This window comes from Phocoena sinus, chromosome 6 (genome assembly GCF_008692025.1).
Source record: "Phocoena sinus isolate mPhoSin1 chromosome 6, mPhoSin1.pri, whole genome shotgun sequence".
Lineage (NCBI taxonomy): Eukaryota > Metazoa > Chordata > Mammalia > Artiodactyla > Phocoenidae > Phocoena > Phocoena sinus.
Genome location: NC_045768.1, coordinates 96797968 through 96821667, shown reverse-complemented (window position 1 = coordinate 96821667; position 23700 = coordinate 96797968). Strand labels below are relative to the sequence as shown.

Sequence of the window (23700 nt, the reverse complement as noted above, 5' to 3'; positions counted from 1 at the left end):
ATTTCAATTTTAGAGATCAAGTCAGAATAGTCAGAAACTGCCAAACGGTAATTAATGAGCACACCTAAGTCACTGTTACATAAGTAGATCAAGAAGTAGCACTGAGCAGAGCCTCCAGGGACCATGCGTGAGCAAGTTGATGGCACTGCACACCCACCGTCTGTCCCAGGAGGCCAAGAAGGGGGGCTTCATCCACTGTGAGCCTCTGGCTTAGCAAGACGGTCACATCATCATAGTAATACGTAAACGACCACTGCTGATCAGAAGAAATACTCTTTCTGGCTTTCACTGACTGTACTTTGCATGTTGAGCTCACTTTTCAGAGCAGTCTCAGCATTGTCTCCAGTTTTTGGAATATTCGACTCATTTTTTTCAGATAGCCACCTCTGTTGATAAATGCGTACAGCAATGGCAGTGATGCAGAGCAAGATAAATATCACAACTGCTATCACACCTACAGAGAAAGGAAAACACAAAGTCAAATTATAAACTGTAAATGTCAGCCTAACTAGAATCTACCCTAGCATCATTTATCATCAGAAAATTTGAAACCAAGTGGTGTTATAACATTAAGTGTACTTCTAAGTCCATGCAAACTTTAGACACAGAGGTTTTATGCCTTAATTTCCTAAAGACATATCATGATTGGATTTCAGTGAATGTTTTCACTCTAAAATGCAGAAACACAATGAGGTCTCTTAGGTTATGCCTACACTTCATGCTAATTGAGCAAGCAGGTTTTTATTATTTTAAAAGTATAGAGTGTGTAGCCCCACCACAGAGTGATTAAATGCTTATGTATATTTTAATGAAAATTCAATTAAATTTTAATGCTGATATACTGTTGAGCTACAGTAATGTGGTGTGTATCCCATCTATCTCTATGAGACCAACAGAGTCTTAAGTGATTCCTGTCTCTGGGGGGTCCACACCCTTGTGTGATCCCCCGTGACCTACTTCTAACCGAAACAATATGACAAAGGTGATGGACTGTACCTGATTATTTGTAAATGATTACATGATTATGTTATATAATCTTGTAGCATCTGTCTTGCTAGAGTCTCTTTCTTCCTGCTGGCTATGAAGTGGCAAGAGCCATGCTGGGAAACCCCACATGACAAGGAACTGCAGATGGCTTCCAAGTGCTAAGGAAAGACTCTGTCCAGGAGCCAGCAAAAATTCAGAAGCTCTCAGTCTTACCTCTGTAAGACACTGAATGTAGCCAACAACCATGCAACTGAGGAAGTGGCTCCTTCCCCAGTGGAACCTTCAGATAAGACCCCAGCCCAAGACCCCAGATGAGGCCCCTTGATTTCAGCATTGTGAGACCCTAAGCAGAGGACCTAGATGAGATGTGCCCAAACTCCTGACTCACAGAAACTGAAGGATAATACATGTGGATTGTGTTAAGCTGCTACATAGGTGGTAATTTGTCATGCAGCAACAGATAACTAATATACCATTTTATAAAAATTGTAGACATACTAATAACATTCAGTTATCTGGAAAGTAAAAGGAAAACATTTCTCTTGTTGGAAATGTATTGAAGACATTAGGTTTGCCAGCAGTTCTCAACCTTGGCTGCATAGCAGACAATAACTCAGAATCTTTTGGTGGGAGGCCTAGGTATCAGCATTATTTTAAAAGCTCTTCAGATTATTTTAATGCACCATCAGGGTTGAGACTGTCAAGCTAAGCCATAGCTATATCAAGCTATATCACATTAGTGAAGAAGGAATCCATTCTGAAACAAATAGATAAAAAGAAGCATTCACTAGTTAATATAGCTTTAAGATGACTGACACAGGCATTAATTAGTATCTCCATTTAACAAATGTAAGCAAACATATGTTACTGCTTAGTTGTATAAATCAAAATTTGTATTGCAAAATGAGGGCTCTTCATTATACTCTGGGACAGACATAAGCAAGTGTAATGGAGCCCAACAAACTCAAAGCTTGGTTGGGTATAACTGGTCACAGAGATTCCTGGGCACATGCTATCAGGAACCCAGACCCCTTCTTACCTGAGAGGAGGTAGCATATTTACTATTTTGTGAATATTCTTAAGTATTCATAAGTAGAATATTCATTACTTTCAATATATTTTGCATCTCACTTGGGAACAAACAACACAGTTACTTTAGTTATTTTTATGTCTAGCTACAGGATCTTGCTTTAAGAGCTATATCATATCCAATTTTAGTGTCAGGGACCAGTAACTCTCAATAACATTGATCAAGCCACTTGATTATATGATGACTCTCACTATTACACTGACCCACCTATACATCCAGGGTTTTCTGTATGTGATTGATCACGTCTAACTCTAGCTTGTTTTTGTTTCATGAGGTTTGGTGGGATCCTAGAAAAACTTCTATCTCTACCCCCTATCTGATGAGATTGAGATAATTTGAATAATGCATCTGATGCCTTCCATAACCTTCCTATCAGCAACTCCAGTGTAAGGGTGTTTTTGACAAACGCTCATGTCTGCCTGTGTCTCCGTCTATCTACACATCTGTCTCTTTCTCTATGCATCCACCTGCCCATCTACAATATGGATCCCTTGGCAAGAAACCCTCTGTGATCTCTGGCTTACCAAGTTTGAATATTGCTTAGGTTGATTCTCCTCTCCTATAACACTCCCTTTGTTTATAAGACGAGAAAATAATGATGCAGAACATGGAGAAATCTACCTATTGGGATAATCCTTTAAACAGATCAAATATTTCACATGTGGGTGCAGTCTGTGATCAATTAGAAAAAAGTCTGATAATTCTTTTTGGAACAATACACTGGAAGTCTATATACTCAGTGACTGACAAACCACCCAGCAACCGGCCACCACACAGATGGAAGGCAGGTTCAAGTGAATTGTAGGGCCTAGTAAACTGAACCATTCTGTCCCTAAGACCTTCTGTGCTCTCATTCTCCATCCCATGTATCAGGAACCAAGTAGGATTTCTCAGGGGAATGATATTCAGCAAGAGCAATAAAACTCTAAGGACCACATATTTGTTCTACCATCAATTTGACTATTATCTCTGGTCTTGCTAGTAAAAGAGAACAAACTATGATAATTTGTGAAATTTTGAACTTGGATTCCTACTTTGTAAATGTTAATCACATTTAAGTTGATTTATTTTCACTTAGCTTTGGCATTATAGTGAAGTCTTCTCATTAAAAATAAATTAGAATGATTTAGGATTAAGGTTTAATTTAAATTTTAAAACAAAAGTTATTCCTTTTAGATACGCATTCTAAATAACATTTATGGTTTTTATTTGTTCTTGGAGTTATAAAATGGAGGTCATATTCCTCACTCATTACAAAAATAAAAGTAGTTGAGACAGAAATGGAAATGTTAAAATTCTTACATAGATAGGGTCAGCACTTTAAAATGTCTGAATACTTTCCTAATCGTCTGGAGAAAACTGGTGTCTGGATGGATATAGACGAAATGAACAGATCCAATCTGAGCAGGTGTGTAGCCGGCCTGAACAGTGCACGCCCAGTCCTATCACCCAGCTCTAGCAGTAATTACCTCACTTTGAGGTAGCAAGGAATGGAGAGCAGTTTACTTCTACTCACCAAGCAGAGTTTGCAAATTACTCACATTCCAATAATCTAATTAAACAAATTAAAACGTTCCTTGAATGATAAGGAGGGAGAATTGCATATTAATTTTTTGAGTCAGACCTGGATAAATTTTGCTTCAAAGGATATATTAGAAGATATTTAAGATGCGATTAGTTTTACTTCTTCAAATATATATATATGCATATAGATGAATGGATTTATTTGATGGATATCGCTTTCTATCTATCTATCTATCTATCTCTCCATCCTAAGATAAGCTTGATGCCAGACACAGTTTTATATCTTTATGTTCAGGAAAATGACAATTTGCATAGTTTATTTTTAATCTTATTTTTAAATGTTTTGGGCTAAGAGACTGAGAGGTCCATGGCTATTTTAAATCAAAGAAGTAAAAGTAAATGCATCTTAAATATGTATATATCCTGAGAGATACTAATGGCTATATTCAAATGAAAATCCTATTATTCTGTAGTTTGGCAACCATCCTTTAAAAAGTGTTTCAGTGGAGCCATCGATTCCTTCTCCTAAGTATCTCCAAAGGAGCTGAATTCGGTACAATCACGTCAAGAACATGAGCAATTGTATGTGGCCTGCCACTGCCATTGATCTCACAATCAGCACGGATTCTCACGGATATGTTTTGGACTTTGCTAACAGTGACAACAACGCCAAGGATGAGGTCATTCGCGGCCTCGTTACCTCCGATGACCGCGGAGTCACTTCTGTTCGCGTTAACTAAGGGCGTTCCCTCATCTGTTGATCCAGAACGACCTACAGTAGAAAAAGAATGACAGAGGAGAGTGGAAAGGAGAACTTTTGAGAAATCCACAACATTTGAAAGAAGCGCAGACAACGCAGAGACAGAAATGAACTTGAAACGAAGAACCGAGAATGGAAAGACCAGGGAATGGGGAAGGTGTACGAAAAGAGGACTTTTGGAAACCTCTGGGATGAAGACTGGGTGGAAGACCGCGGGCGCAGAGTGACCGCGGTCAAAGGGCCACGCACCTGCGCCGCCTGAGAGAGGTCGGGTCGCCTCCGGCGCTGGAGCTCCGGGCCCCGCCCCCTCCGCGCAGCGGGACGCGGCGGCCACGTGTCCGCGGACAGTGACCCGGGCGGGCCCGCCCGGGCGCAGTGCCGCCTTCAGCGGGGCGGCGGGACCGAAGCGCACTGCCGAGAGGCAGCCGGTGAAGCCTAGCGCGCCAGCCCGCTGCGTGTCGCGGTCCGCGCCGGGAGGCCCTGCGGGCAAAGAAGTGGGACACACCGTTAGGGCTCAGGAGCGACTGGCGGGGACGCAGGAATAGCCTGAGTCTGCGCAGCAGTGATGAACTGAACTTCCCTCCGAGCCCTTCGTTTTTAGGAAAGAGCCAGAGTCGGTACCTGCCGCCTTGGTTGATGCCCTGCGGGTGCTCACGCCCCGTGTGAGTCAAGTGAAGCTTCTTTGGATGCAGTCACGGGGCACTGACGAATGAAATCCTCCGCCAATGCATTTTTCAAAATATTTTTAACAGCATTTGTGGCCAGTCATTTAGGTCTCCTGGGTTGGGGGACAGCAGCGTTCTGGGAATCCCTTCTTGCAGTTCCCTCACAATTAACACTTTATTCTGGCTGACTGTTCTGAGCCCCACAGAGAGGGCCTCTCCGTAACTGCAAGTGCTGCCCTGGGAACTCCGCACCACACTTCCTTTCCCCCTCTTCACAAAGGTGGTCTCTGTCCCGGGTCCATAAATCAAGGCTTTTGCCCCCATCAACCCCCTCCTGATCCCCGCCCTCATCCCCAACTGACAGAAGTTGGTTAATAAGACCGAAGAAGAGCAGCGACGGACACAGGAGAGAACATCTATTCGTTCACTTCAGCTATGATTACATCCCGCAGTGCGCTTGCTCAGTGGGCACGAAATCTGACCAAAGGCCCTTAGCTGTAGACTTCAAGTTTAAATGTATCAGTCTGGGAAGCGTCCATGTCCCCCACAGAGGAAACCACATAAGTATGAGGCAACTTTGGCATCTGCTGTCAAACTCCCTCTCACTTCACCTTGTGTAGAAAGGCTCGTTGCCTCTTCTTTTTCAAACAATCATCAACAGCTACCAAGAATTTACCAAATGATTCCCATAGGCTGGGCATTGTGCTAAGCGATTTATAGACTCGTGAATAGTGGCATTTGAACTCTGAAGCCAGGGGTGTGTAACCACACTTCCAGCTAGCCTCGCCTGGTGCATCAGTTACAGAAGGTCACTCTCCTTGGATCATCCCTCTCTCATGCAACATGTGGAAAGCCCGTGGTGGGTAGTGTGTTTTATTCTTGCCTCCCCCTGCACTTAGCTTAATGTCTGTTACATAGGATGCATGCAATATATATTTTATAATCAAAGAATAAATTTAGTCCCATTACCACCCTTCTGTGGACAGTTTGGGTATTGAAATTTTTAAAAATGTGTCACTCTCAAGGTGTGACCTGAGAAATTCAGAGGACTGACCTTGTGATGAAAGATTACTTGCATTGGCTCCAGATAAAAATGTACGTCCATAGTTGGCTGCCATCTTATGCCACTGAGTTTTACTGAATGTCGTGGTAACTAAATACATCCTCATTGTCGCTAAAGTTAAACAACATACCCTGAAGCTTCTATTTGAAGGATAGCAGAATATGCCACCCCCAAATATGCCATTTTGGCATAAGGATTATTTTCTTGAAAAACAGCAGGTACAAGGACACTGACATCCGCTTTCTGTTCCTGAAAGCAGGAGATAAAACTCTTATGGGAAAGCTGCCCTTTTTGTACCAGGAGGAAAAATACATTTTTATGACCAGAGATGAGGAGACCAGCCCAGAGAAATCTGTACATACCAACCTTGTTAAAATAACCCCTATCTTCCTTTCATCTCCTCATACATTTTAGTTGCTTTTTCACAGTCACCACTCTCTGTTCAACCTCATATATAAACACTTCGACCTATCTGCTTTTTGGGTCTTCATTTTCCTGTAGGGACTCCCATGTACATTTAAAAATCTGTATGCTTTTCCCCTGTTAATCTGTCTTATGTCAATTTAATTCTCAGGTCCAGCCATAGACCCTAAGAGAGGAGAGGTCAAGTGTTGCCTCCCATACAAACTCATGGGGTGGATTTCCTGAATCTTATTACAGGTCTCACCGTTTTTCCTGTTAAACTTCATCTCACTATTTCAGTCTATAATTCCTGAAAACCAAATATTCTGTATCCTTATTTCTTCTGGCTTGGAAAAGAGCTGTACCTTCAAGAAAAATGGCCTAACTTTGAGATTTTCAGCAAATGTATTGGGAGTTACTTGGGCTTACAAAATTCTGTTCATGATTTTAAAGTTGCAAAAGTAAATGTTTGCTATGGAAAAGACCTCTAAAAACAACTAAAATTGGGGGCATGCATATGCATTGTTATAATCATAATAGACATCTGTCTGACACATATAGCTACCTTGGCCAAGGTGATTATACGAGACATCAAAGATCTTTATGCATGTGGAATTTCAGGTAGCTCCTTAAGTACACTGAAGTAAAATGAGCTAGGCATAACCCAACTCAAGGATTATCAATTAAAAGGGTAGTTTAAAGATGACTTTACTTTTTAAATTTTGCATTCAGATATTATCTATTTCTTAAAGAAAGGCACCCTTGCTTATGTAAACTTGAGAGAATGTCAAGAAGAACTAAAATGGGAGACACTGCAATAGTAACACAGGACTTTTGCAAGGCTAACATCTGAAAAAAAAAATTACAGGTAAAATAAAAGTTTTAGTTGTTGGACAAATACTAGCTTTCCTGTTCCTGGTCAAAGTCTGACCTGAGCACTACTAGGCAAGGGTAACAGAAGGAATCTCAGGCAGACATTTATCATAATGAATTAGGCCAATTTTGTGGAATTTATTTTTTAAAGATAACCTAACTTCATGTCTTTAGATAGCATTGTTACTAAGGAAAGAAACATCAGTAGCATGTCATATTGCATTATATTTTCCTATATTTCAAGACTGTACTTAATATTTATACATATATGTGGATTTGTGAGTGTGAATGGGTGGATTTATATGTACCTGGAGAGCCTATCATTAATCATGTAGCTGTAACTATGTTATGCATGTACATGTGGGTATAAATATACATTGAAAGGTTTGGTGCTCACAGTTTCCTGTCAATTTTCCATCCTGAGGTCATGGTTTTGATTCATTTTTTGATTGGAGTAATTCTCTAGTATTTTCTTAAGATGGGAAACTTGATTAGTATTTAATCTCAATCTTTCCTTGTCATCCAAAATATCTTTTTTTAACCTGGTCAGATAAATTATATGTTAGATGTATGAGTTGCAACCATTCTTCTTAGCAGTATATCATTCTCTCATTTTTATTCTATTGCTGCAAATGAGAAGTTGGATGCTGATGTCAATATCATTATTTTCCATTGTAGTAACTTCTGTCTAGAAAGTCTGGAAGATTTTTCTCTATGGTTTTGTAATTCACGGATTTTCCCAGAATTCCCCCAGATGTGTGTCTTTTCTCATCAGAATCAGTGAGCCCTTTCAATCTGCAACTCAGGTTTTCCTTTAGCTCAGAGAAATTTTTTTAGTACGTAAGTATTATCTTTGCTTCTAATTCTCTTTCTGGACCTCTATTTATACATATTAGGTTTTCTAGATCTAACTTCCAAATGTTTTATTTTTCCCTCCTAATTTCTACGTCTTAATCTTTTTGCTCTGTGGCTTGAGACATTTCATCTACATGATACTCCATGCCACTATTTAAGGATAACCAGTGATGATTCTCTCCTTTCGATCACCCAGTGAAATTTTGAAAAATCATATTTTAATTACAAGAGTTGGTGCTTGTGTCTGTGTGTGTGACTTTATTAAAATCTCTTTGAGTGCCAAGTTTCATCCTAGTTGTCTTCCGTCTTCTTCAATAGCTCTATGTTGATGCAGGAAATTTTATTTGTTGTTTTTTCTCCTTTCTCTACCCCTACTCTTGCTTTTAGATTCCCTTAGTAGTGGCATCATTATTTACTTATTTATTTATTGGGACTGCTTATTGGGACTCCATGGTTAAGGATGTTATACGATACACAGGTCCTGACACTGTGGACAGTGCAGCTTCTCTGCCCTATAGTCAGCAGCAGACCTGCATTCAGACTATCTGACTCCTTATAAAGCACAGGAAGAGGTCTCTCACCCTCACCCTCACCACGGTAGGAAGGATGTGGCCCAACAATCCATCCCTTTCTCAGCTCCAGGAGGAGCAGAGAGGATGGGGACCGTAATGTGGAGCAATGTTGACCTTCCCTTTGGAAGTCTTGAGTTCTCTGCAAGGCAAATTTTCCCCAGGATCCACGGTCTTCACATACCACCCTAAGACTGCTGTGTACTCCTCCTCCAGTCCAGAGGGCAAACTCCTACCCCAGCTCTCTCATTCACACTCTCCTGCCTCCTCTTGCCTGCTGGACTGGCCCTATAGTTCCTAGGTTCAGGGGCACAAGCAAGTTGAACCGGGAGTAGAGGCAAGTCTTATGGTCCAAGCGGCATTTCCCAGAAACAGGTCCACACAAAGTCAGCATCCGAATTAAAAGAACTGTACTTTTTTGTTATTGAGCTGCATGAGCTGCTTGTAAATTTTGGAAATTAATCCTTTGTCAGTTGCTTCATTTGCAAATATTTTCTCCCATTCTGAGGGTTATCTTTTGGTCTTGTTTATGGTTTCCTTTGCTGTGCAAAAGCTTTGAAGTTTCATTAGGTCCCATTTGTTTATTTTTGTTTTTATTTCCATTTCTCTAGGAGGTGGGTCAAAAAGGATCTTGCTGTGATTTATGTCATAGAGTGTTCTGCCTATGTTTTCCTCTAAGAGTTTGATAGTTTCTGGCCTTCCATTTAGGTCTTTAATCCATTTTGAGCTTATTTTTGTGTGTGTAGTGTTAGGGAGTGTTCTAATTTCATTCTTTTCCATGTAGCTGTCCAGTTTTTCCCAGCACCACTTATTGAAGAGGCTGTCCTTTCTCCACTGTACATTCCTGCCTCCTTTATCAAAGATAAGGTGACCATATGTGCATAAAGACACAGACCTACTGGAGAATGGACTTGAGGATATGGGGTGGGGGGAAGGGTGAGCTGTGACAAAGCGAGAGAGAGGCATGGACATATATACACTACCAAACGTAAGGTAGATAGCTAGTGAGAAGCAGCCGCATAGCACAGGGATATCAGCTCAGTGCTTTGTGACCGCCTGGAGGGGTGGGATAGGGAGGGAGGAAGATGCAAGAGGGGAGAGATATGGGAACATATGTATATGTATAACTGATTCACTTTGTTATAAAGCAGAAACTAACACACCACTGTAAGGCAATTATACCCCGATAAAGATGTTAAAAAAAAAAAATAGAACTGTGCTTAGAAAGACAATGAGTGCAAATCCATCTTCCCTGTTAGCTGACTCCTGAAATTCCATCATTAAGTTCCTTCCTTTTGGCTCAAAAATTTTCTTCCCTTTAAAGTGTAAAGAGAAAAAAAAGGTGGGGGAACCTTAGGAGAATACTTAGTGCATTATTAGAAATTTACACATCAGGATGAAAATGTCTGATAAACCTCTAGTTTGAGAACACAGGCATCAACAGAAAGTAAGGGGCAATCAGGTGCAGTTTCATGCTAGGAAAGAAGGGGAGGAGAAAGTGGTTTGAGCGTGGATGTGAAGAAAAGTCATGTTTAGGAAAAAGTGAGCTAAGGGCTGAGGATAAAGTTCACTTCTACTGTAATTTTGAGTAGAACCCCTTAAATCACTTTGGATAAAAACAGATTTAATATATTTTTTCTCTTAAAAAATGTCTATGGTACGAAATCTTGAGAGCACGATCACATTTCCAACAATTTAGGACATAAACATTCTCAACTGTCTCAGGTATTGGGTAGTGTTGCCTTTAAAATATATTGCCAAGGCCATGCATTCCAACACACGAGATGATTTCTTGTTTTGTGAGGAACAAGCATGTTAACAAAAGGTTCACAAGGAAAAGGAAGGAACAAAGAATTAAAATGTGTGTGGAGAGCTTTCTGCTACCCACAATGAACAGTGTTTCTGAAAGGCACTGGCAGTAAACAGTGGAACAGCGAAAGAAGCATTTCCAAGATTCCCTGAGGCTCTCATCTACAAACAAGAATCAGGAAACAGAGTGAATTGTCCATGGAATTGCAGGAAGCAATGAAGAGCATCAGAAAGGGTAAATATGTAGATAATTGAAGTAAATATTGACTGTTTAAAACAACAGCAATAATAATGCCTTGTGGAAAAAAATAATATGTAAAAGTCAAATACATGACAACAATGGCAAAAGGGGTGGAAGAGGAAGTAAAAGGGAAAAAAAATAAGGTTTTTACATAGTTTGGGAAGTGTACAAAGTAGTATATAATAAATCAAGGATGAATAATTAATCTTAAGAGTAACTGATAAAAAAATACAAAGAGGTACAACTATAAAGCTAATACAGGAGATTAACAGTCCCAAACTGGAAGCAATCCAGCTGTCCATCAACATAAGAATAAACAAACTGTGGTATAGTCATGCAATAAAAGACTACCCAGCAAAGAGAGCAAGTGAACTACTATTACATGCAACAACATGGATGAATGTTAAAAACATTTTAGTGAATGAAATTGGCTAGACTGAATATAAGTATCAACCTGCTATTTATTTTGGAGTTGATGAAACCAGAGTGAACTTCCTTTATGCTAGCTAAATAAATGACATAATTAGAAAATCATGCTACACAGACTTTTTCAGTCTTGTCTTTCGAACAGCTCAGGGTTGGAGGGACCTGATTTTCAGAGTCAGAAAGAAGTGAATTATTCCCTCTCCCCGACACCCCACCCCACCACACCAAACTATCCCTGGCACTTGCAACCAATACCTGGGAAGAAATCAGGGATGATTTGGGACCCTAAGCACTTTAACAAGCACTCCTAGCAGGTATTTACTGGAAGAATATTCTTTAGTAAATTATATCAACTCTTCCTATAATGACATTTCAATAGTCTCTGCCACCCTTTCACATGACAAGGAAATAATGTCAGAATCTACATGTGTGCTGCTTTTAGCTCATCAGCTCTTTTTAAAATTGTGACTAGGTTTGTCCAGCCTTCTCTTGATGTGCCCTCACTCCATCTCAGAGGTCCTTAATCCTGGGCCTTTCCAGTTCTCCCCCTCTATTTCCCATCAAACCCTGTTCTTGAATAAACTCATTCACACAAGAGAATAAATGTCCAATTATGACTCAGTGTTCTAACTCTCCCAGGTACATGTGCAGAAAAGGCATTAGCAAAAGAAATAAATCTCTAATGGATTTTTTTCCTTATTTTTGAGATTCATTTCAGATGCCATAAAATTCGTCCTCTTAAAGTATACAATTTTTAAAGTGTACAATTGTACACTTTTAAAGTATACAATTCAGTGGGTTTTTTTTACAGGGTTGTAAAACCTTTCCCAGTAATTGCAGTATCTATCACCCCGAAAGAAAACCTGTACACATTAGTGGTCACTTCCCACTCTAACCTCCCTCCCAGCCCCTGGAAAATCTAAACTACTTTCTGTTTCTATGAATTTGCCTATTCTGGACATTTCGTATAAAAGAAATCATACATTATGTGGCCTTTTGTGTTTATCTTCTTCCATTTAGCATAATGTTTTCAAGGTTCATCCACGTGGTTCCATGTATGAGTACTTCGTTATTTTTTATGGCTAATATTCCATTGTACACCACTTTTGTTTATCTAATCCTTAGTTGATAGACACTGGGGTTGTTCCCAATTTTTGGTTATTATTAATAATACTGCTCTGAAAATTTGTGTACACCTTTTGTGTATGGATATATTTTTTCAATTCTCTTGGGTATATACCTAGGAGTGGAATTTCTGGGTCACCTGGTAACTATGTTTAACATTTTAAGGAACTGCCAAACTGTTTTTTTACATTCTCACCAGCAATGGACAAGCTGCACAATTTTACATTCTCACCAGCAATGGACAAGAGTTCCAGTTTCTCCATGTCCTCTATGACACTCGTTACTGTCTGTCTTTTTGATCATAGCCATCCTATTGGTTGTGAAATGGTATCTTGTGGTTTTGATTTGCATTTCCCTGGTGACAAATGATTTTGAACATCTTTTCATGTTCGTATTTGTATATCTTCTTTGAAGAAATGTCTAGTCAGATCCTTCAGCCATTTTTAAATTGGGTTATGTCTTTTTACTGTTTAGTTATAAGAATTCTTTATGTATTCTGTTTATCAGATACAGGACTGGCAAATATTTTTTCTCATTTTTGTGGGTTGTCTTTTCACTTTCTTGAGAGTGTCCTTTGAATTACAAAAGTTTTAAATTTTGATGAGATCCAATTTATTTTTCTTTGCTGCTTGTGCTTTTGAGAATCCATGATCTAACCCAAGGCTTTTAAGAAAACTTCTCTAAAAAAACCGTTGCCTAATCCAAGGCATATGGTGTTAGGCAGGGGTCCAACCTGATTTTTTAAACTTGTGGATATCCAATTGGGCCAGCACCATTTGTTGAAGAGATTACGTTTTCTCCATTGAATGGTCCTGGTGCCAATGTTAAAAGTCAGCTGACCATGAATATATATAGTTTTACTTCTTGACTCTCAATCTAGCCCACTGACCGATAAGTCTATCTTATGCCAATACCACATAGTCTTTACTACTGTAAGTTTGTACTAATTTTTGAAATCATGAAGGGTGAGACCTCCAACTTTATTCTTCTTTTCAAGATTGTCTTGCATTTCCATATGAATTTTGGGTTCAACTTGTCAATTTTTGTAAAAAAAAGGCCATTTGGATTTTGATAGAAATTGTGTTGAATCTGTAGATAAACTTGGGGATCGCTGCCATCTTAGCAATGTTGAGTCTTTCAATCCATGAACACAGATACCTTTCCATTTATGTAAGTCTTACATAATTCCTTCCAACAATGTTTTGTTGTTTTTGGTGTACATGTCTTGCATTTCTTTTGTTAAAGTTATTCCAAAGCATTTGATTATTTTTGATACTATTGTAAATAGAATATTTATTCTATTATTTCATTCTTCATTTTATTCTTGTATTGCTCATTGCTAGTATATAGAAATATAGTAAATTTTTGTGTTGGTCTTGTATCTTTTCCAAAACTGTTTATTAACTCTAATAGCTTTTTTCATGGATTCCCTACAAGATCGTGTCCTTGACCAACAGAGATAATTTTACTTCTTCCTGTTTTATCTGGATACTTTTTACTCTTTTCCTTGCCTAACAGCCCTCCTTCAAACCTGCACTACAGTCTTGAACAATAGTGGTAAGAGTGGACATCCTCATCTCATTACTGATCTTAGGGGAAGACTTCCATTATTTCACCATTAAGTGTGATAATAGCTGTAGGGTTTTTGCAGATGCCCTTTCCATGTGAGGAAGTTCCTTTCATTCCTAGTTTGTTCAGTGTTTTCATTATGAAAGCATGCTGAATTTTTTCAATTTTCTCTGTCTATTGAGGTGATCATGTGGTTTTTGTCCTTTAGTCTATTAATATGGTGCATTACATTGATTTTTATCTGTTGAGCCAACCTCAAATTCTTAGGATAATCTTACTTGGTCATGGCATATAATAATTTTTATACATTACTGCATTAGATTTGCTAATATTTTGTTGAGGATTTTTTCATTTACATTCATATTCCTGAAATTTTATAAACATTTTGTGTCTTTCTATGTGAATTTCTTCTAAATGAGATAAGCTCTTAGGCAGAGCATAGGAAAGACTAATATATGTCATTAAGTCAATGGAGTTTTTAATATCTAAACTCTAGTCTCTCTATGCAAATCTCAGTAGGTAATTTCCATGAATGATTTATGGAGCTCCTTTTCAACATACAATTCTTCAGTGGATTTTCTTTATCCCACAGATAATTGGCCTACTAAGGTTTACTCACATGACTATATTGATGTGAACTGTACTCTCCCCCAGGAAGAGATAGGAAGACATATCTTTAGTCTGTACACTTCAAAAGCAGATTTTTGTTTTGCTTTGATATTTTGGGTTTGTTATTTTTGTTGTTTTTTTTAAATGCACAAAAAACAAAATGAATAGAATACCAAATATACAAAAGTCTTTAGAGAAACAAAATTTAGCAAAAATGCTAGGGCACCTTACTTGGTATTTTAAAGCTCTCATACTTTGGGAGTATAAATCCTATCAGAGTTAAAACTACACAGAACACTAGAAATCTAAAGATTTACATTAAAGTAGGATTATACTTAAAACTATTTTATAGTAATTGGGAAAACTTAACCTGATTGGTCATCACTAATAAGATCATTGAAGAATGGAAAGAACAAGAGCATGTTAATTAGAAGATGATGCGGAACCATTTTTCCATAGCACACTAGGGTAAATAATAATAATGACTAACTAGATTAGGTTATCATTAGAACACTGTTTTATTGTTTGTATCTTGTATTATACCACAAGTGCTTTGAGGGCAGGTACGGTAGTGTATTTTGCTATGAGGCATTCGAAATGTCCAATGAAATATAAGTGCATATTAGGGACCACCAAACATTTCTGAATGAATGGATAAGTCAGTGAGTCAAAATAGCTAACAAGAAATAAGTACTGGATAACTTGTCATAGTTTGGGACTATTTTATTTGGGAAATTAGTAGGTCCTTATTAGCCAATCAGTTGGTCTACTTTACTATAAGTTAGTGAAAGGCAGTTCTGCTTATACTCGCCAAATCTGAACACAAAACTGTAGTCCTCTTGTACTCAGTAACTGATTTGAGAGTGGCAGCAGAACAGAAGCCATCCTAAAATAAAGTTATCCAAAACATGAAACGTTTAATTAGCCTTTGATCAAGATATATACCTCTAGGTACAGATGAAATGGATATTTACAATTTTATTAGATTCAATTGCTTCAGGCTATAAACTTCATTGCTGAGTTTCAACTTTAATTTCTGTGGCCTGAGAGAGATGTTTTTGACTATATCACCCTTGAATAAAAACATTAACACCTTCAGTTCCATGCTACTGTCCTATATATATTAACTTATAAGAAAATAAAAATTTATATAACAAAATTTATTATTCTACTTTTTAATTAAAACAATCTCCTTCATATAATGCAGTTCAGTGATTATGTCGATTTCTGTAATCTATTGCCTATATCTTTATAGATCATACATTTGAAGCCGAATTGTCCTTAAAAATATTCCTTTGTCAATTTCACACTTACTGATAGCAACTTTCTATTCATACTTTGGGTCACAGACATTTCTGAATATGCCTCATCTCTCCTGTCAGATGCTGGAGTCACTGAGGGCGTGAAGTAGTGTGTGGACTGCGTTTGTTTTGTTTATTGACCATATCTGTCCTCTGGGCTGGCAAAGAGTAAGCACGGACTTCTGTCTGGCAGTGGAACAGGGATCAGATCTGGGGGCAGACAGAACCATCATTCCACACACAGCTTGCACCCACTCGACAAAAATTCAGCTCTGCGGCTTGCACACCCCTTGGGTGATCAATTACTCACTGCTCAGATCAAGGTTCCGTCGGGCCAGAGAGTAGAGCTCAATATCAGATAAAAAAGGGAGCAAATTCTTCTCCATTTGGATATTAAAAACAATTATAACTGTTGGGCTGACAACCAAAGATAGGGTTCTATCTCACTGTTCTCTAAAGCTCAACGTGGTCTTTGAACTTTTAGGAATTTCATAATCTCTATTTAAATATATACTGTTATTCTCATGGACAAAAGTTGAAGGAGCAGTATTCCTTTGAATTATTTTTCCAATTCGTTTTTGTTTTTTGGGGGGTTTGTTTGTTTTTCCAATTCTTTTAAAATTATGCCACTATTTTAAATAGAATTTAAAAATCTACTAATATCATGAAAACAAGGATGTCAGAAATGCCTGAGAAACATCAAAACCACACATTGGAGACTGGAATACTCACCTCTACAATGGGCTGTGATAAGTATAAACATCTCCCAGCACTCAGTGGGAAACAAATGTTCTCATTTTTATTTCTGTGGTAACTGCACCATTACTATCTCACATGTGGGGAGTGCGACTAGAACAATGAACCACAGGAAAGGACCTTCAGCACAAGCTACCACTCTGTTAATACATCATCAAGGCCAGATTCTTTATCTACCTTTAAGGCATGATTACAATGCAGGAGCACCACCGCTTCAGCCTGAAGTTGTTATTCACTATACCATGCTAAAACTATCTTCTCACCAGTGAAGGAGCACTGGATTAATCTGCCTTTTTAACAGTTAGGCTGCAGCGTCTAAATGTTACACTTTGTGCGTTACGTGGGCCTCTCACTGTTGTGGCCTCTCCCGTCGCGGAGCACAGGCTCCAGACGCGCAGGCCCAGCGGCCATGGCTCACGGGCCCAGCCGCTCCGCGGCATGTGGGATCTTCCCGGACCGGGGCACGAACCCGTGTCCCCTGCATCGGCAGGCGGACTCTCAACTACTGTGCCACCAGGGAAGCCCTACACTTTTGTTATTACCATTTACAAGAGCACCCTTGGAGAGCACTAGCATTCATAACATTTCCTCTGTCTGAAAAATAAGAAGTCATCATTTCATTGTCTATCATCTGTTTGAAAGATGTGATCGCTTTAATTGTTACTATGATTCTCGACATATTTTGAACATCCATTCATGTGCCTTTTCTAACATTCTCAAGTTGGTGATGTAACATATATCTGTGGGGTAGAAGAAATGACCAAAAGAATCAATGTATAAATGGCTGAACACCTAATAAGTTTCCATCGATTATTTAGGATGAAATATAGCCATATGAGTATCAAGTACCAGAGGAGGAATAATAAACATGCCACAAGAGGATTTCCCCTAGATATCATTTAAATAGCGATAAAACATACAGTTTCTATATAATCAAAAATAAAAGAAATAACTTTCAATATCTGTTTTTATTTCAATGTAATTCTTGGTGACAAGGGGAAAATAAAGGCATCAAGAGTTTGATGTCTAAATAGTAAAGTATGCTTTTACTTCGGCATTTTTATGGAGAATAACTGGCAGCCATAAAGGATGTCTGTAGGATATTTAGGCTGTGATTTTCCAAGAATAGCTGGGAGCAATGAACACATTTCACCTCAGCTCACAGGCAAGGCAGGGCCCAGACCACAGCCCAAAGCTTGTTTGCTAAGAGAAAATAAGCAGCCTTTTCTCTTCCTTCTTAAACATAAATCTAGATTTATCATTAAAATGATTTCTGCATTTGACCCCTGATTTCTACAGAATTTGTGAACTTATATCTGCTTTGATTTTGTCTTTCCTGAATTGTTAGAAAAATGCAAAATTTCATTATGCTTGATTGCTAAGTGAGAGGGTAAGTGTGGAGGCATTTTTCAAGGAACGCCCTTGTTCAACTTGCAAGCAGCACTTACTTGTGATCATATGCACACTCAGAAAAGAGTACAAGCTTCTACCTTGACTGTCACTCACTGGGAAATCATGCATATATCAAGGAGCTTCTTTCAGCATGATGAATGCTTCCCGTGTTTGCAAACTAACACTTCCAATCCCAGTCACCGGGCTGTAGGGGGAGGGGCTCTCTTTCTTCCACTTACCTAAAATTGTCCCCAACGTGAGGGATTTGACAGCATTGAATTCTGTCCCTGAAGACAGGATGACTTGTCTCCTTGCATTCTGGTTAACCTATTAAATGTTCCACATGATATAAACATCAAAATGTCAAGCAATTTTGATGATAAGAGGATGGAAATCAAAGGAAGACCAAGAAAAATGTTAAAAAAAAATAAGCTATATGTTCCTGCTATCACAAAGGTTAAAGAAGAAAAGTGTATTATAAACAATTCTTGTAACACCTGAAATTCAACTCCACCTCATTGCCCATCCCGTTCCCCTACATTTGTCTTTATGATTTAAGTATCTATAATTGGTACAATCCACAAAGAAATGCAAGAGTTACTTTGAACCTCAAAGTTTTTACTTATTTAGAGGAAATTTGTAACATGAGCAGAAAAATGTATTATTCATACAGATTCAATATAAAAGATTATTCTTCAAAACCCAGTGACAATGTGTGACTTAAAGACTCCAATGTTTTTCAAAATGTATTCCCACTTTAAGCAAGATCTTGCTTTTTCCCTTGTGTTTAAATTTCTGTAGCCTTTGTTCTTTTGTAACCCAGTGGGAATAGGTTCCCACTGAAATATCTCCAGTAGTCACTATGATAAACTATGCAATATTTCCCAACCAAATAAAGTAAAACCAATGAGGACAGCTTTGTTTTTTAAGTGGTCAAATATTAATAATAATTTTGACAGTCTCTTGCTAAACAAACAGACATTGCAAAACAAAACAAAACACATTGACCTAGCAAGACTCATGGAAGAAGAGTGCCAGATGTGCATTTCTTTTACTAGGATTTATTATCAAATTTTTGCTTTAGGTCATACATTCTGAGCATCACAATTTTGATTACTGTTGCTGTTGTTGAACTTACAACCTTACCTCGACAAAGACCACTGCTGCTTCTCTGTTAATCTTCACCTGGTGAAGCTGTCCATCAGCCAGGTTTTTAAAATCAAAGTTAAAAACATCAGGTTCTCGGTGTCTGTTTAGCTTATACCTGATTTGCAAACTTCCTAAAGAAGAGAAAAATGACATTTTTAACTGAAATATAATTTTATAAAAACCGCCAATGCAGGTTCTAAGGCACATTTAAAAAAATATATAACTTGAATCTATGGAGCATAATAGTCACCTTTCCTGGACTAGTAATCATTTATGTGATGTTCTGGGGCCAAATTCAGAATTCAATTACACAGTCTTAAAAGTCAAGACAAATGGTCTTTTTCCAAGTTCTTCCATTTTCCTTAACCAGAGAAAAAAGTCTAAGTTAAGCATATGAAAATGCCAAGCTAGGCTTGAAGTTAATTATTCAGGTGGTGTTCATATTATTAAATGGTAAAACCTCAAGCAACGTTATATTAACATTCAGTTTCTATAAGCATAACTTCTTTTAATGTGACTTATGTTAATGCATTTTAATGTATCACTGACATTCACACACACACACACAGACACACACATATATATATATATATATATATATATATATATATATATATATTTTGCACAACCAGAAATGTTTTCTAAGGTTTCTGCCATAATCAAGAAGCAGCAAAAAGAGAGAAGTGAGTGATTTGCTACAATATCCAAATCTTCCAATCCACACACTGCTCTCCTTCATAGATGTACCCTCTACCTGGTAACTCTGGTACCACCTGTAATATATCTTATCAGTCAGCGATCATAGAAATCTTTTCCAGAAGTTAAGTTTCTCCCCTTTATTCTCCAGGAGAAAAGGTTAAAGCTTGATTTTGCTCTCTAACTTGGAAAGTCTTGGTTCTGTTCTCTTACTGGTGACCATGTGTTAGGTAACTGTCTTCCCACTTTTCTTTGTATGCAGATAGGGCATAATTGAATTCCCAAACACTGATGGGTAAAGAACAATCATATTTATCTGATGCTTATGGAAATTAGCTTTCTATATGGTTTAATGCACTTCTTTACTTCCCTTCCAAGAAGGAGGAAATATTTTCCATGCATAAAATATCTTCTTTCAAAATGAACTGTGACACTAATTTATTCACATGCAGAAGGAAAGACTCCCTACCAATAACAAGAAGCACAGTTGAACATCAGATACATGAAATGATCAGATATTTATAGAAGAAAGCCATCTTAATTTAATCACTGAAATGGTAACGCTAGTGAGAAACATTTGGGGTTATAATGAAAAAAAACCAACCCTAATAACATGGGTGTCACAGGGATGCACTTGTGTTTTCTTGTTTGTAGTTTAGCATTGAAAGGGCCCCCTCCTTATGGTCCTGATTTCTCCTAAGTCAGTCTTCTTGTTCGTATGGTAAAGATACTCACCATTCGGGGCGAGGATAACTGAAAGGTATTCCTCATAGAAGGAGCTCACATAGAGTAGTAAGCTGGGCATCCCTGTGGTCCGGAAGCTCAGTGTGGTCATTTCTCCTGTCAATGTCAGATCCTCATGAAATAAAGCCACAAAGGAGCTGGAGTTCTTACTGAAGGTGTCATTGATATGTTGAAAGTCGTAAATCACTGAGGAGCCAGCTCCAAAATAGGCAGAAATTTCTGGAATGACATGCATTTTTGGTTATATTAGCAATATGTAAGTGCACGTGTCTTGTTTTATGTATATTTCTGTATATTTAAAGAATATCTCTAATCCTTAAATATCTCAAAAGAGAGAATAATGGTATGCTTTGCTGTCTTTTTAATTTAAAAATTTAAGATGCAAAACAATACAGTATAAATAAAAAGATACTCTCTCCATAGTCCCGTAACCCAAGACTGAGTAACAATATTTTATTATTACCTCCAAAAGGCTTCATCTTAGGATTACAGAAAATTAAATGTCCAGTGTAAACATACAGTTAAAAGGTTATTGCTCTCCTCAAAGTGTTGCATTGATGACCCTCTGAGAAATCCAGAGGGGGTGACATCAGATTTAACAGAAGCAGTCAACGGCCTTCAAAAGAATAGAATCATACCTCCTGCCAAGTGAAATGGAGGCATTTGGGACAGAAACAATTCTATTTCAGCTAATCACAGAGAACTGCCTTATCTTTTCTTTACAGTGTCAAATGCCAGAAACGTCTTCATAGAGTTCAAATGTTCCATCCTTTCCCTGTAAGCTGCTCCTCGGTCACACTCACCACTCTCGCAGAATGGCCCATCATACGCAGAGAAGGTGCAGTCACACTCGATCCCTCTGCGTTTTTCTCTACACCTCCCTCCATTGCGACACAGGTGTCCGTAGCTGCTACAGTGTCCTGGACACCCTGGCTCCACTCCTGGCGTCATTGTGGCTCTTTCTTCCAGATCCAGGGCCAGCCCGTTCAACCTTAGAGACCGAATGCATCCCAGAAAGCCTCTCTGTCTGCTTGCTGTTCCACCTACAAGGGAAACACTGCAAATGCAAACACGCTCCTGGGTGTCTTCCTCGGGATTTCATCTTCACTTTGAACTGAGGCCAAGGTTTTATGAACAAATATAATTCTGAAAACGTAGGCTGTGGTCAAAAGTTAAGAATCATCAAATGGCACTGAACAGACCATTAATGAAAATATTTTTTAAGTTGAACTTGATAAATATTTGTTCTAAGAATACTTCTTCAAGTTATACTTAGAAAGGCATTTTTTTACATTGTTCCTTTCTTTTTTTTTTTTTTTTGCGGTACGCGGGCCTCTCACTGTTGTGGCCTTTCCCGTTGCGGAGCACAGACTCCGGATGCGCAGGCTCAGCGGCCATGGCTCACGGGCCCAGCCGCTCCGCGGCATGTGGGATCTTCCCGGACCGGGACACGAACCCGTGTCCCCTGAATTGGCAGATGGACTCTCAACTACTGCGCCACCAAGGAAGCCCCTACATTGTTCCTTTCTTAAAGAACAAAATAAACACCATTGATCCTTTTTAAAGTTTAAATTTACAAACAATGACATGCATAATAAAGGTTACATAGTTGAAAATCTTTGTGATGTAATATATATTATAAATTTGTAATATATAAATTTGTGTATGTATTTAATATAATATATATTACAAATTTGTATATATATTTGTATAGCATATCTATTACACATATATAAAATACTAATTCTTACTTAGAAGAGCTCTCACTAATAAAGCTGTGAAAAGGAACTGAGGCAAGAACAAAGAAAAAGAAGGCAGAAGGGGTAAAACCAAAATTTAGGGCCTCAGGCCTTTCATACTCCATCCTGGCGGCTCTGAGGTCAGGTGGTATAACATTAACCAAATAATATATATCCCCTATATTTCTATCATTTCTCATGTGAGCATAATAAATATGGGAGCACAGGAGTCACTTGGAGTGTTTGCTAAAAAGAGATTTTGGATTTACTCCAAAAGATTCTGATTCAGTGGGCCTGGGGAAGTTACCCCAAATCTGAATTTTCAAATAACTCCTCAGGTTTTAGAAACATTACCATAGTGGAAACACTAGTTTTAGGGAGACTTCCATCCAAACTTTGTTCCTAGAAATTCCGCTAATTAATCCTCAGGGTTATAAATCAGAAAATAGAATTATTTAATTTGATTTGCAGTTTGATAATTTAAAATGAAGCCTCAACTCAGTAAGAACTAACTGTGCTTGAAGCTGTTTTATGGTGCCATGGGCTGTACACACACACACACACACACACACACTTAAATTCACTGAATAGCATTAGTTCCTGCACAGAGCAGTAGGTATCACCTGGCAAAGCAGACTGTGTGCTAATTTGTGATTTATATCAATTTTTCATTGAACCGTGTCCTTATTTACTTTAAAATATGTGAGAAAAGACCAAGTGAGAGCTATTTCATTAATCTGCTTAGTTTCCAAATTAGAATAGAGTTATCTAAAAAGCAATGTAGCAAAAGTTGTTTCTCCCTTTGGGAAAAACAAACAATAATAAAAAATAAGCATGTAAGTTAGAAGGAAGACTCCCACTACCCAGAGCTTTAATCTTTAAAGAATGGACAGCAGAATAATGAGCCAGCTCTGGGTCTAAACAAGGCATTTGCAACAAGAGAGCAGCAGAGCAGGTGCAGGACTGAGAGGAACCAGGTGCTGGGCTGGAGAAAGTCCTGCTGTGCCCAGTCACACGAGGCTGCTTCAGCCTCCCTGGGTTCCTATGGCCTGTTTCTGGAGGGGACTCTGGAGGATTTTGTCCCAGTTACGGGGCTACGGGGCTGGTTCTCTAACTATACTGAGAAGTGAAGTGAGAGAAATGGATAAAAATTGCTATTTGTTTTATAAATAGTATGGATAAGAAGTAATTGAAACAAACATAAATCGTCTATGATATTGCGTGCAAGCTTGGGAATCAGTCCAACACGAGTTTGGATTTTCCTTCCAGTTGGGGTTTCTACGGTTAAGTCCCTTGATGTCTCTGAGCCTCCATGATCTCATCTGCAAATTGGGTACAATAATCTATAGCAGAGAT

The 23700-nt window shown here is 38.4% G+C and overlaps 1 protein-coding gene across 4 annotated transcripts in view; it reads right to left on the bottom strand.

Moving 5' to 3' along the window:
• Nucleotides 1-260: 260 nt before the first annotated feature.
• LOC116755474 (contactin-associated protein-like 3) overlaps nucleotides 261-23700 on the bottom strand; it is a 155617-nt gene continuing 132177 nt past the window's right edge. For 2 of the 4 annotated variants that reach the window (XM_032634988.1, XM_032634989.1), the window contains 7 exons: nucleotides 21409-21648; nucleotides 20597-20824; nucleotides 19163-19296; nucleotides 18256-18343; nucleotides 4620-4841; nucleotides 4302-4373; nucleotides 261-454 (listed from right to left, as the gene is read on the bottom strand). In XM_032634988.1, coding sequence (XP_032490879.1) covers nucleotides 261-454; nucleotides 4302-4373; nucleotides 4620-4841; nucleotides 18256-18343; nucleotides 19163-19296; nucleotides 20597-20824; nucleotides 21409-21648 — 1178 coding nt within the window. Of the gene's footprint in view, nucleotides 455-4301; nucleotides 4374-4610; nucleotides 4842-18255; nucleotides 18344-19162; nucleotides 19297-20596; nucleotides 20825-21408; nucleotides 21649-23700 lie in introns of all 4 variants that reach the window. The other 2 variants (XM_032634987.1, XM_032634990.1) reach the window with 2 other exon arrangements.